This window comes from Anas platyrhynchos, chromosome 5 (assembly GCF_047663525.1).
Source record: "Anas platyrhynchos isolate ZD024472 breed Pekin duck chromosome 5, IASCAAS_PekinDuck_T2T, whole genome shotgun sequence".
NCBI lineage: Eukaryota > Metazoa > Chordata > Aves > Anseriformes > Anatidae > Anas > Anas platyrhynchos.
This window is the reverse complement of record NC_092591.1, coordinates 65868278-65882171: the sequence shown is the minus strand read 5'-3', so window position 1 is coordinate 65882171 and position 13894 is coordinate 65868278. Positions and strand designations below refer to the sequence as shown.

The window sequence follows — 13894 nt, the reverse complement described above, 5'->3', positions numbered from 1 at the left end:
AGAAAAAACAGCTAAATGGGCTGAATACAAGGAATATTGATTCCCATTGTACACTAAATATATACATACCAATATATAGAAGAATAGCTCAACTGTAGTTACAAGGCTGTTCCTAAGTTAGAGCTAAATACAGTGCCACTGTGTGTGCTACGAACACACCTTCTTGCGTAAGATCAATTGAGGGTTCTGTACACTGCGCTCTGTTTTCACTTAGTCTTCTTGAGAGATAAAGGCAGCGAACAAACTGATTACTCTGAGCAGTGAGTCAACCTAGATTGCTTCTTGTTCATGTTCAGAGATTTATACTTCTCCCACTTGACTATGTACATTCAGAGAAGATTCTTAAGGTGTTTCATGCTTTTAATACACTTCATAGGTATTACAATCTGTCTGTAACAAAATATGAATATCATCAGTACCATGTTGACAAGTCATTGATATAAGAAATCAGTATCAAGCTAAGAGCAAAATCTAATCCATCAAACGCCCTGGCTCCCAGCTATTTCAGCCATTTGCTTTGATGGCTTTTATACCATTAATGATTTTTGGATGTACAGATTTCACTATCATTGGACATGTTGAAAGATGTCATGAGGCTCCAGACAAATAATTTTTCATGGAGCTTGTTCCCAAATACCATCCCCTGCTGCTTAAGTCTAATCTGAACTGCTGAGCATCAATAACTTAACGAGTTGCAGACTGCACTACTAGCCTTCAAGTCTTTCACCACTTCAGGTCTGTGAAAGCTTTTCAATAAATTCCTTGTGTGGCAGAATTAATGTGAACAAAGATCATTATGGACAAGAAGGTTATTTCATCAGAACAGCCTGGCTTTTAGTTTAAGGATTCTTTCCTACCACCAAGTCTCAATCCAACACATACACATGTTCTCTGACATGGTACCATGAATTTACCTTTCCTTCTATCCCAAGCAAAATTCCAGTGCTTTAGAGACAACCCTTCTATACAATCAGAAGGCATTAAATTTCATTGCGATTTTCCTGTTAAAAACAGTACTTCAAGAAAGCAAGGACTGTCCATAAATACTACCCTATATAAGGATACCATTATAGTCCCTTCAAGTATCCTGATGCCTCAGTCCCTGACTTTATCAGAAATCAGATTAATTCTGCAGAAATCTTACTAATTAGAAACTCAAGGGATTTTTGTTTCTTTAAAATGCACAAATTCATAATTATCAGAATGTAAAGCTGATGCTGCTAAGTATCTCCCCGGATAACCCAGAATATATTCCAATACAAATACACAGAAGGAACTGTGCCACTGGAGAGGTAATCATTATAAAGATGCCTCTCTGTCCTCTATCCAAATTTCAATCAAGACCTACAGGGTTAAAATTTATTTAAAAAAAAAAAAAAAAAAAAAAAAAGTGTTTAACTAAAGTTTCCTAAAAGGGGCTAAAGATGAAGCAATTTTTTGGTATTCTTTAGTTACTACTACTTCTACTTCTTCCAGCAACTCTAAGGATTCCTCAGCAGCCTATACACACATAAGTGGCAGTTCAGTGAAGCTATTCTACCTACTGGGTGGTACTCACACCGTGTTTCCTTCTGCTTCCATCTCATTTGTGTGGGACATGAAGTGTCACAGCTTCAACAGAAAAGGAAGAACAAGGGAATTCCTCTGTGCAGCAGTGCCTGGCTCTCAGGCTGCTGGATTCCTCAGGCTTTTTAGGTTACTGTGCATCAGCAAGCAGAAAACCAGTTCGGTTCTTCAGACTCCTTTTTTTTCTCTCTGGACCAAAACTTAGCTGCCAATCATATCCCAAGCCTAGCAGTTTCACTGGTATGGAATTAAATTCTGAAAAGAAAACAACTGAAAAAAATGCAGTGCGAATATAAATCCGGGGGAACAGCAGACAGGCTACAAATTCCCATAATACTCTGTGTATGGAATGTCCACATATATACACAAATATACAGACTTAAAATTCTGGCATTGCCTTGGAAAAGCCTATGTCCATGAAATAACTGCCATTTTTCAAATAAAAACCACAACATTTAATGACTAAAATGCAACAGAATGAACAAAGGTTTTATTGGCATGTTCATTGTTGTAAACAGCATCTGGCATGAAAAAGTTTACCAAAATCTTTTGATTTTATAAATTAGGTGTTTCTTCAAAAACTAAGGAGAATTGTTCTCTATTGATCTTTATGGATCAAAGCAAAAAATTGCTGTTCCTAGGCTTTGCAATGAAATCATGTTGACTGCATAAGTCTTTGCACCACAACCTGAAATACCAAGTTTATATGTTGAGGTGTTAGAGATTGCCCCCATATTTGACTACGAATAGCTATGGAATCAACTCCAGGAAAAAATAAAATTACTTTCAGCAGGTGGAGAAGATGTGAACTTGTAATAGTCTCAAAAACAAAATGTACAAAAGAGTAGCTGAACAAAACAAAAAACTTCATTAACAAGGGGAATACAACCCTAAAGTACCCAGCATTATCAAACAAAAGGAATACAAATTTAAATAGGTAACTACACTTTCAAATGTACACAATGAATGTTGATATGTGAAAAGAAATACCATGGTAAATAGCTGAACTGCAGTTCTGTTAAATGGATAGGGCAAGTTTTATTTACACATTGGATGCAATATAATAGAGCTGCTCATCGGGCTTCTGTAACCTGTTAAAAAACAAATTTACCTTTCTACAGCATTTCTGCAAAAACGAAGTAACCCTGGCTGACAGCTTTCTACAAACCTCTCAGACCACCCGTTTTATGGGAAAACATTCTCAAGACCTGTACGCTTGTAGCGCTTCCATTACATTTTTAAACCCTTTTTTGCTGCTTTTCCATAACCAATGTGTTAACATTTACTTCAGACTGTCTGATGAGGTAATGTGTGTATCAGTGAAACAAACAAAAGGATTCTTTCATGGCCTTTGCACAGCTTTTATTATTAAGCTATGAGTAGCCTGTTTGAGGCTAGTTTCACTAGCTACTATGTGCACACTGTCCTCAAAAAAAATTTCCACTCATTTCCCTCCCCACCCACTTTTTAGTTCTAATCTTTTATTTGCACATCCCTTTTAGCTTTACAGTACATTTGACTATAGTGCACAACATGATTCCAAGTCAAACAGTGACCCAACAGGGCACTGCACTTCTGATTGGTAACACAGCCCAATCAGTGCTGGTGTCAGCGCTTTACACCTAATGAGTGTCCTGCCGTAATGGCACTACACAGTAGTAGTGAACCTTCTTATTTTGAACAAAAAAATTCCCCAGGGAAAATGCTATAGCGAGTATCAGTCTTGAGTCAAATCTTTATTTGGTGCTCCATCCAGATATATTTTTAGTGCTTTCTCTTTACGAGGAGAGTAGGTTACGCGGTGTCCAGTTTTCTGGAGCCTGCTGCTTTCTTTTTTCATCAGTTCATTTCTCTGTTCATCTGTTAATTCCATTAATTCTTCAGTTTTATCCCTACAAATGAATATACGTTAAAAAGCTGTTAAATTTAATACAATGACAATTAGATTTCTGTATTTTCTCTCCTGTTAGAGCAGCCTAGTAAAGTAACAAAAGTGTAATATTCCATGCAAATACTTTTCCTCTTCTCCATTGACTAACATTAATCCAAAACTGCTTTTCTAACAGCAACATTCAGTATTTTAACTGACAGCAGACTCAACAGAAAGCAGCAAGAAACAAGCCTTTGTTCAGTCTACCTGATTACTCCTATTCTTTGTAAACAACTATGAGTGACTGTTCTTTATCCTGTCACAGCCCCAGCAGTAGAAGCAGCATGTCAGCCAGCCATTACTAGAAACTACCAGCTATTCTCCCAATTTTCTTCACTAAGGCCAGTATGTTATCAACCAGCATTTCCTCAAATTCACGTTACGAGTAGTACTGTAGAAGGAACATGTTAATTACATTCCACCCTCACTCTCCAAGTGTAGCAGAAATTACAATATTAAAGCTCTTGGTCCTCAAAAACTGCCTCTGGGCTACTGCTGTCAGCTAATTAATGTTTTTCATTTTAAAATTTTTAATCCTGGTAGCCTCTTTTCTAAAGAAACCACGCTGATTTCACAAACATTCACAGAACATAAATTTGTTGCTCTCTAATGCCTATCATGACCCTCAGACTCCAGTAAGGATATGGTTCCACTTCAAGAGATTAAATCCAGATACACACTCAAGCATAGCAACTATCTTTTGTATTCTGTATTATTTTCAATGATTTGTGAGGAAGAAGTGAGTAAAAGGGCACAGTGTTTGTTTTCTTAAAACAGTTTTGTAGGAAATAGAGACGCATACATATTCCAGTTCAATGGTTTTAACCATCTACCAGAAGCATTTTTCCTTCAAGAAAAATGAAGGATATTTTTAAGCTTCTATTGATTACATCACCCCTCAAATCTTAAACAGATTTTTTGCATTATTATACTGTAATAAAATACATACCTATAAAATATTACTGCACCATCATCACAAATGTACAGAGGCCAGACATTCAATGTTGATACTTTAGGATTCCAGTCCAAATCCTGGTGAATCTCTAGTATGGAAATGTCACAAGGAAACGTTCCTCTACCCTGAGAAGAAGCAATTATTTACTGAGTACAATATACAGTCACACATTCACGCCAATAAAGTGTTAAAAAAAAAAATACTTACCTTTGCAAACTCTATATTTTCCAAGGGTATTCCACTTACTTCACTCAGCTGTGAAGTGGAAAAAAAAGATTGATTTATTATTCCAAATCAGTGTTAGCCAAATCTACATTAAGTCAATAGACCTGTCAAATCTAGAAGTAGGTATTTTTCAAATTACAATGTCACACAAGTGACACTTGCTGTGACAGAGTTTCATCAAGTTTGTCTCTTTACAGGGAGGTGACAAAAATTAAAATAGAAACAATAACATCCAAGTTCCATGATACAAAGTAACCAGCTGCCTCACTTTAAACCTCTACACCCAGGTCTAGGTCTTTGTCAGTTTCGCTGTATCCAAGGAAAGCTACTACGATCAGGTGGATCTGAAAGCAATTGAATTCAAAATTTGTATGCCTAAATTCCATCTACATACACCTGCACTCCCTACCATGATACCCACCCACCCCTTACCCAACAAGCACTTTTAACTGCTCTCCTCCCTGCACAATCTCTGAGTGCACAGGGTGCATCATCCCTCCTGTCTCCCTCCTACTGCCCTGCCCTAGCACCCTTCACAGGATCACACAGCTCTGCCTTGAGTGGCTGCAGTGATGTCACCTTTGTTGAGCAGTTGCATGGTGCACACAGGCTTATCGCTGCCTGGCCCTTAGTTGAAGTACAGGCCGCAGTCTTGTGCCCATGGCAATGCACACACTAAATTAGATAGATTTTTATCCTTGGCTTCTTAGTCCCCCAAAATTTGTGGATCTCCTTTCTAAGATTCTTGCCTCCATAAACTCTGCTGTCAAAACAGATGTGTTTGTTCTCATCATGAAATCAATGAAAAAAGACTAACAGCCAGTAAAATTTTCCAACTCCCCTTTCCTTAGGAAACTAGGCTAAATAAAAAAAATACTAACAAAATATAGAAAAAATCCTGAAACACATTAGCCTTACTCTGCTAACAGAATTTGGCTGAATGGAGAGCTGACTGTTACCACAGATGTGTCAAATTCAAATTACTGATGTGAGCAAAAATTAGCAGCATTCCTTCCAAGAGGCTTTAAAGTTGCTCCTTGCAAGAAAGGAAAAGCCAACTCTCACTTCTGCTAAAAATGAAGACAAAAGCTGAATGATGTTCCTTTTCCCAGCATATATACAAACCCCTATCTTATAAATGATGAATAGGATTTCTGCTGTCATCACCATCCACGGTGGGTTTCTTTCATCTTGGTATTACTACATATAAACAACCATTTTTAAGAAGCCTGCAACAAACTAGACTAATAAAAATTCTCAGTGAGATACTCTGCTAGCATAGTACATCTGCTTGCTTATTAGAAGGTTCTGATCTTAAGAGAAAAATGCATACTAATCCCATATTTATTTCTAATTCAAATATAGTTCAATTTACCTGCTACAATTACACTGTCTCTGAACAACAGGTCAAATTCAAATATAATGAGGCACTAAGGTTTAGTATTTTGGAATAATTTTGGAATAGCTTGGAAAAAAAACAGGATGACAATAGTTTAATTTTTCTTTCATGTGTTTTTCAAGGATGAGACAGAGGTTGAGTTCAATATTATGCTTCCTAAAGTTCAAGGTATGACTTTTTTTTGCATGTGTTCACCTGAATGCTCTGACAACTGCCTGCTACATGAAACTAAGTAGTAAAGGTGCTGATTCATATGTTTTTGCTGACAGAAATTGACATTCTAAGTTCCTGAAAAAAAATAAAATACAATAACCACGGAACAAGTTTATGTAGCTACGATACTTCTGTGCTTCCCAACAGAAGACATCAAAAAGGCTTTCAGAAATCACAATAAACTTGCATCGTGTTAGGAGTTTTACCTTCTCTTTCAATTCCTCAACACTGCTACTTTCTAGCACGACTTCCTGGAAAGAATCTAGTTTCATCTCTGATGGTCTCCATCGTCTTGATAAAACTGCAAGCTGTGACATGGATTTCATCTTTTCTACTCCTAAGAAAGAGAAAGAAATATATTATATTAACATCACAAAATAGATTATTTAAAATTAAGGGTTTTCCATAGTATAGGCATATTAAAATATGGAAGACTGCACTACATATCTAGATCAAAGTAGCATGCTGTTTGAAAAGCCTTAGTTACACAAAATACTACAGAATACTTGGAAGCCCTGTAGTCTATAAAACAATATTAACTATAATATTCTGTGAACTAAGCGAGTTGCACTAAAAAGTAGTTACCTCAAGACCCAACTCACCACACAAAGAGCAGAACAATGAACCTAAAACTAATAAAAAATTAAACTGAAATTTTAATTCAGGTGTGAGCTGATAGATATTTCCTTAGGAATAATCTACAGGATTGAACCTCCTGTTGAACCTCCCACGTTCATTTCAATTTCTTATATTTGTTTTGACACAATTTTCTTAAAGATGTGTAATACCATGACTGACTACAGCTGTCCAGGAAAGCTTATGGCACTGGAATAACAGTTCTATTAGACTTCCTTAAGGCAGGTATGCTTGTGAAAGTTTCTGAGCAAATGGAATACACATTCCACATCTACCCCTCAACAGACATGTAAAAGGGGAAACAGGTTGGCCTATTTTTTTTCCCCTTAAATTATGCTTTTGCATACAGAATCCAAAATTTAAGGGTATATACAAAGGTAACATAAATGCTGTATTTTTAGTAATATTTAAGCAAATGTTAAAAAAATAAATCTGCTCTCTAAAATTTAAGTCCAAAACTATTTTGATGAGTGAGGTTTGTTCAAAAAATTATCAATTTATAACAGAAGACGTGTGGCTTTATTCCACTTTTGTCTGAAAACTAAGTTACTGAACAATTGTGCTGCCTTATAGAATTTATATACGTACATGCACACATTTACAAATGTCACCACTAATAGTTCAAAAATTAAATACAAATAAAGCATAAGGTATAGGCAAACATACAGCTACCTTTAAGTGCAATGAAAACACAAAACTGCATACTGTGTTACAGTATGTCCACTAGTTTCCAAACAACTACATAAGATAATGTTGTTAGACCTTCAGTGCATCACAGCCAAAGGAAAACTACACTTATACAACCCCCATAACTTCATGCTAAGCTTTGAGTTCTTTTGCTTCTTCTCTTTTTTTTCCCTAATGAAATGCTATTACAATTTCAGTATTATTAGACTTAAAAATAGAGAAAGGGAAGCATATTTTCCAATATTCTCTACGTAAAAAGAAATCGCTAACACGATCTTTACTTTCCGCTTCATAGTATATAATTATTACCGTCAAGTATTTCTAGGAAGACCTCCCAATTGCTTGAAATATTGATATCTTCTTCATAGATATGATAATCCAGAAACACAGTGCCTGGGTTCTTCCAGGTTTTCTTTCGTAGACGAAACCTGCAAATAAATGAGGGAGAAAATAGTAATTTTTTATCTGCTCAAAACCACTTAGCACTGCCACAGAATTAAAACTTGATTTTTATTATTATTTTTTGGACTAGGTTTATCAGGTAAGATTTTAACATTCTGAAATTATCCTGACAGCAAGGTATCACCATTGGCTGGTAGTGCTGCATCAACCAAAGAAAACAAACCTGTATATGTTTGATCAGTGCAAGAAATATAAAAGGACCACCTGGAAGAAGGTAACAGTTTCTCATGCAGTATAAGCAGAATATTCCCAAAGGCTTCCTACAGTTATCCCTGCCTTTTTTTTTTTTTTTTGGATGTGATTGTGGAAGAAGTGGAGAGGAGGAGGATAAGAGCACTGGTATCTGGTTTATGTACTTAGTTCTACTGCATCAATACAGTCACAAGCTAAAATAAGTAAGCTTTGAATACTGGTAAATGACATAACTAAAATGAGATTAAACAAAGTAAAAAATTAATTGCAATGATTTTCCTGCACAGAAGTGGTCATATTTTGTCACGTGCCCTATAATTATAGGGCATTAGACAACATAACTCTAGCATGGCAGACAAAAATCCTTTGGCCAAGTCACGGTGTGGTAAGGAGAAAAACCTGGTCCACATCTAGGTTTCTATTTGTTATCTCAGCAGGAAAGGACCACTTTGTCATCCAGGGTTCACTGCAGCCTGACTTCACGCATATGTTAAGGCCCCAGCAGCTTGCTTACCAGATCGTACTTTTTTCACAAGTTTTTCTTAATTCCAATTAATACAGCATGTCAGGTAATACACAGTACATGCGACAGAACTTGAAATTGACAGCAAGGAGTATGCGGAATCAAGACCTCAAAATGAGTTCAACCTCAATGAGATAACTGATACCCTTTATGGACAAAGGAGTAGAAAGATGGTACCGTAATCAAACCCCGCGATAATGCATTAAACAGTTTTGCTGCAGTGATTTACACTGGACCTGCATCTGGAGTCAAGAATGCTTTTTTGTGAACTGACTTACATGTACTTATCGCTCTTCTTTCTGAAGAAAATAGTTCTTACATGGAACAAAACTTCTCAGATGTAAAGCTGTAATTATGTTGTACACAGGCATTTCTACACAGATATTATTCTCTCTATAATTCTACATGAGATGAAAACCAAGAATTGCTAAATTGATGCTTGCAATTCACAGATCCAAATACCACAGTAACTTGCTTCTGCTCCTTTCCTAATATCCTCTCTCTCACTGGAGAAGAAATAAACTTTAAAGTTATATTTAATCAATTAACTTCAACCCTGACTGCAGTCTCTTTACCTGTCAGTCGTTAAGTCCAGGCCACACTGTTCTCGAAGCTGAGGAAGCAGCTCCTCTTTTGACTGTCGGACAGTCATTCCTTTAGCAAAAACCGCATCTAGAAGAAACTTGCATGGCTATAAACAAATAGCAAATGATTAAAGAATTTATTAGAAGAGGAAAAAAATACATAAATTTGCCTTCTGATCATGTTTTGAGACCAGTCCCATTTACCTAGCTAAAAGATCATTACAATGCCTTTTTGTAAACAAGGTAGTCTGATTAAAATTAGGATCAAATTGTGTATCAACCATGTTTTGACAGTCTAAATCCGAAGGCAAGCCACTGCAGAAGTAGTGTCTGGTCTCTGAATTACTAATTGCTACCATTATATTAACATTTTAAACAATTTGAAAAGAGCTTTTAAATTTTCAAATGAGCGGATTATTGTAATAAATATGCCACTTTCTTGGGTTTCATTAGTAAGATAGACCAGAACATCACGATCGGAAATAATTTTTAAACTATTCTTATTGCCTGCTATTACCAGCACAGATTCAGTCTCTTATGATTTATTAATATATAATTTTTAGTTTTATCCAAAATGTAAAATCAGAATTTAAGGGCTCAGTAAGTTAAAGACTGCTGTAGAGTAAAACCAACAGCTATACTTTTCATGTCCCAAAAGATGCTACAAGTGAGCTGCATTATGACAAGAGAGACAATATTGTTTCCAGCACTCCTTCAGGATTGTCTTATACAGAAAGAGGAGTATCTAGCTAACCTACCACATCTACCAATAAGCACTGCCTGCCAACCATGATTGTAACAAATTATATTTGTACTTTATTATTGAAAACTGCAAAAATAAACAAAAACAGTTTTTGATTTGGAAAGAATAACACACAACTTTCATAAGTTTAACGAAAAAGTTATTTGCATTTGTCCTCTATATACATTGTAGAAATAAAAACATCTGAAAAGCATACTATAGATCACATTCCAGCTGCATGCACTGAGTAACATGAACAAAAACAGCCTCTAATTCCCTTACATAATCAAGAAAAAATTACAGTAAAGTAGAGAGAAAATAGCATTCTTTTTTTCCTCTCCAAGATCTCTGAGAAAGTCTTGGCTAAAGCACTTCATAAAACTTTCATGAACTGCTATTCATCTTGAAATTATCAACGCCTTACCTCTGGTTCATTTACCAAAAGCTGATAGACTTTGACTCTGTATTCACCCTTCTTAAGGGCTCTTCCAAGTCTAATAGTTATCTATAAAGAGGAAGGAGTATCTGTTAGTAACTACAAACAAAATTACATTTTGTATCACTATCAAGACTAATGTAGTGATTTAACCTTGTAAGTAATTAAAAGTTGTAAATTAAGTTATTTAATTGGGAATATTGTACCAGTGTATTTTTAATTATTCAAAATAACTTCTGAATAACCTTATTGTCATCAGAAAACGATGAAAGCGTCTCATTGAGCCGAACACTCTCAAACTCTTGATTGCTGGCGTAGACCCTAAAGACTTTGAAGTGAGAGGATGGTACTCCAACAAAGGGCTCCAAATGTTGCTTGAAGGCAGACAGTGTAATTCTTTTATCAACATGTACCATCAACCCTAAGTAAAAATTGAGATGAAAATGGCATAAAACACTGAGATACAAAAAAAAAAAAAAAGCATTCTAGAATATGACTTCCATATATTCAGTCATTACTTGAAGCAAAACAGTACAGAGAAGTTGAAATTCTAGTTAATGGCCACATTTACATTTCATCTGATGAAGGTTTTACTGTAATCCTTACAAGCTTTGCTGTATTTCACATGTTCACAGGCTGACAGCCTTGAAAGGACTAAGCAGTCCCAAAACTGCCCTGGTTTTCAATCGGTGAAGTACTGAATAAAGAATACATAACTTTGCTTCACTAAGACTACAGAGTCAATCACACAGAGCATTTGCAGATAACTCCCTACAGGCTTCCACTGTCTTGAGAGATACACAGAATCAGCACATCTAACTCAGCACATCTGAGTTAGGGCTGGCTAGGCACAAGCCACAAATTCTTCTCTTGTTTTCAGGATTAAAAAGTTTGGTTCTCTGTTCTGGAAGGCCACGTGGTACCACAAGGGAAGCTCAAGTTTACATTAAGGAATTTTTTCACTGAGTCTTTTTTTTTTTTATTATTATTAACATACGGAAGAAACATTCTGGTTATGTGAAATTTTGAAACAAAGTAAGTGATTTATCTTTACAAAATGTGTTTCTTAATATTGGCAATATAGACTTCACCACAAAGCACACTATGATCATTAGGAATTAGAAATACAGTATGACATAGCTTGCTATATGAACAATTAACTAAATTATAAACCTGTTCATATTTAAGTAGCTCAAGATTAGCCACAAAGAAAAGTCCTCCCATCAGACATTTTGTTCAAATTATTTAAGTAGTTGCTATCAAATCTCTCAATGTAACTTGAAAAATGAAAATGTTTCTTTACAAAGAAAATGACAAAAATATTCCTTATCAATTGTTACATCAGGATTTCTGGATTGAGACGAAAACCTTTGCCTTTCAAAATATTTATCTTATATCCTGTTGTTCTTTAATTACTCTTATGTTAATTATAAAACATACATAGCTACTGAGCATTGTTTTAAAATTTTATCTTTTTAATGAAAATTAAAGTACTTAGGGTTTTACACTGAACTTATACAATCACAGTCTCAATTTGCTTCATTGTACCTATCGTGTTTAAATCAATGTAAAAGCAACAGTCTACTGAATTATATGATCAATATCAAGTACATCAGTATTGATTACATTTGAATTCTCAGTTTTGAGTTTGCAGTTTTTTAGATCTAAATGTTAACAGAATTAATGCTCTGTGAACCACAGTAATTAACTTGATTCTGAAACGGGCAAATCATCCCCAGAAAATGCAATCATTTTTCCTCTCACTAGGAGACAACTCAGCTTGTTCTTCAGAAAATACCTTCTATAGAAGGAAACAGATGTATCTTAGATAGATGCAACTTAAATTCTTAAGAACAAAAAGACATACAGTTTAAGTACAAATCACTGACTGAAAGACCAAAATTAAGCTAGATTTTAACTGACCATGACACCACACTTCATCCTTGCACTTTAATAAAAGTTAATTTTACATATTAAAAATAAAACTTCAAGGCTTTCATTAGACTTTTTAAACAAAGCATATTAAAGTAATCTAGACTTTACTATCATTTAAAGCATTTAATAATAAAAAATACATACATTTTTGCCCTTCTCCTGAACCTTCATCTGCAGTGTAGGGTTCTGACTTAAAGTACATATATTGTGCTTCTCCTCTACTCTTGCCACTTTCATCATATTCACTGTCTGTTCCAGAATCTTCTTCTGCTGTGTCCCAGGTTTCTTTCTTCCCTTGATTTGCTTTGGATCTCCTACTACTTGTGATACTGTGAGAATCAAGTCCATTAGCCAAGGGAATTGGGGCATTGTCCACATTGCATAAAGTATCACTACTATGACTAGAGCTAAGGATATCACTGTCTACTGAACTCGTACTCCTATCGTTATTTACATCCGAATCTGACCTTTCCTCTGACTGAAGGTTTTCTGGATCAGAAATCTGAATTTGGTTTTCAAGTTCTCTGTTTTCTGCTGATGCTGATGAGTCTATTTCATTTGAAGGTGATTCAATATTTTCAAAATCACTGGCTTCTGTGCTTTTGCTGCTGTCTCCATTGTCACCCTCTTGCTGCTGCTGCAGGGACAAACTTTTAAGCTTTTCAGTGCTTTCTTCCAGAATTGCTTCAACAGATTTCATGTTGCCTACAGGTCCTTTTACTCTTTCAGAAGCTTCATCCAAGTTGCCTGAATCTCCACTAGGCTTCTGATAAATTGAACGTCTAAACTGAGATCCAGGAGACTGCTCTGGTAATGAAACATATAATTTGATTGTATTTGCATGACGATCCAAAAGTTTCCATAAATGAGAATCTGTATATGCCACATGATGATCTAATGACTCCGAGCTTTCAATAAATACCTGAACACAAAACAGCAGTGTTTTTATCATGTAGTACTACATTAAAAGCTACAAAAGCAAACAGATAGGATTGAGCGCACATTAGAAATAATGTCAATAAGCAACATCATCTTTTAGCAACCATTTTAAAATAGATTTTTAGAGACAGAAACTAAGAAGTCCATAGCTTAGTTTTCCTTACTTTCATGGTCATGTTAAGATTGGAGTGACTTGTAACCAAACCGACCATCTACAATAAGCACTATTTGGAAATTGAAGCTTTATGTTTCAAAGTGTACTCGGGTATCACTTCCATGTACACCCTTCATCTGTACAGTAACACTAATTACAATAGTAGTGACGCCAACAACTACAGATAGTCTTTATTTCCTAGTATAGCATCATAAAAAAGAAATATTTAAATGCGTACATGGGTAAACAACAGGGCAACTTAGAAAACAAGAGACCAAATTTCTCTTTTTTCTTTCCAAAGACCACCACGTGAAAG

The 13894-nt window shown here is 35.5% G+C and overlaps 1 protein-coding gene across 4 annotated transcripts in view; it reads right to left on the bottom strand.

The window, feature by feature from the left end:
- Positions 1-1372: 1372 nt before the first annotated feature.
- The window catches only part of USP47 (ubiquitin specific peptidase 47), a 51874-nt gene continuing 39352 nt past the window's right edge, over positions 1373-13894 (bottom strand). For all 4 annotated transcript variants that reach the window (XM_027461215.3, XM_027461213.3, XM_072039437.1 and 1 more), the window contains 9 exons: positions 12630-13407; positions 10796-10971; positions 10539-10619; positions 9364-9479; positions 7921-8039; positions 6495-6625; positions 4659-4706; positions 4446-4576; positions 1373-3458 (listed from right to left, as the gene is read on the bottom strand). In XM_027461215.3, coding sequence (XP_027317016.1) covers positions 3284-3458; positions 4446-4576; positions 4659-4706; positions 6495-6625; positions 7921-8039; positions 9364-9479; positions 10539-10619; positions 10796-10971; positions 12630-13407 — 1755 coding nt within the window. In that variant the 3' untranslated portion in view covers positions 1373-3283. The remainder of the gene's footprint in view (positions 3459-4445; positions 4577-4658; positions 4707-6494; positions 6626-7920; positions 8040-9363; positions 9480-10538; positions 10620-10795; positions 10972-12629; positions 13408-13894) is intronic.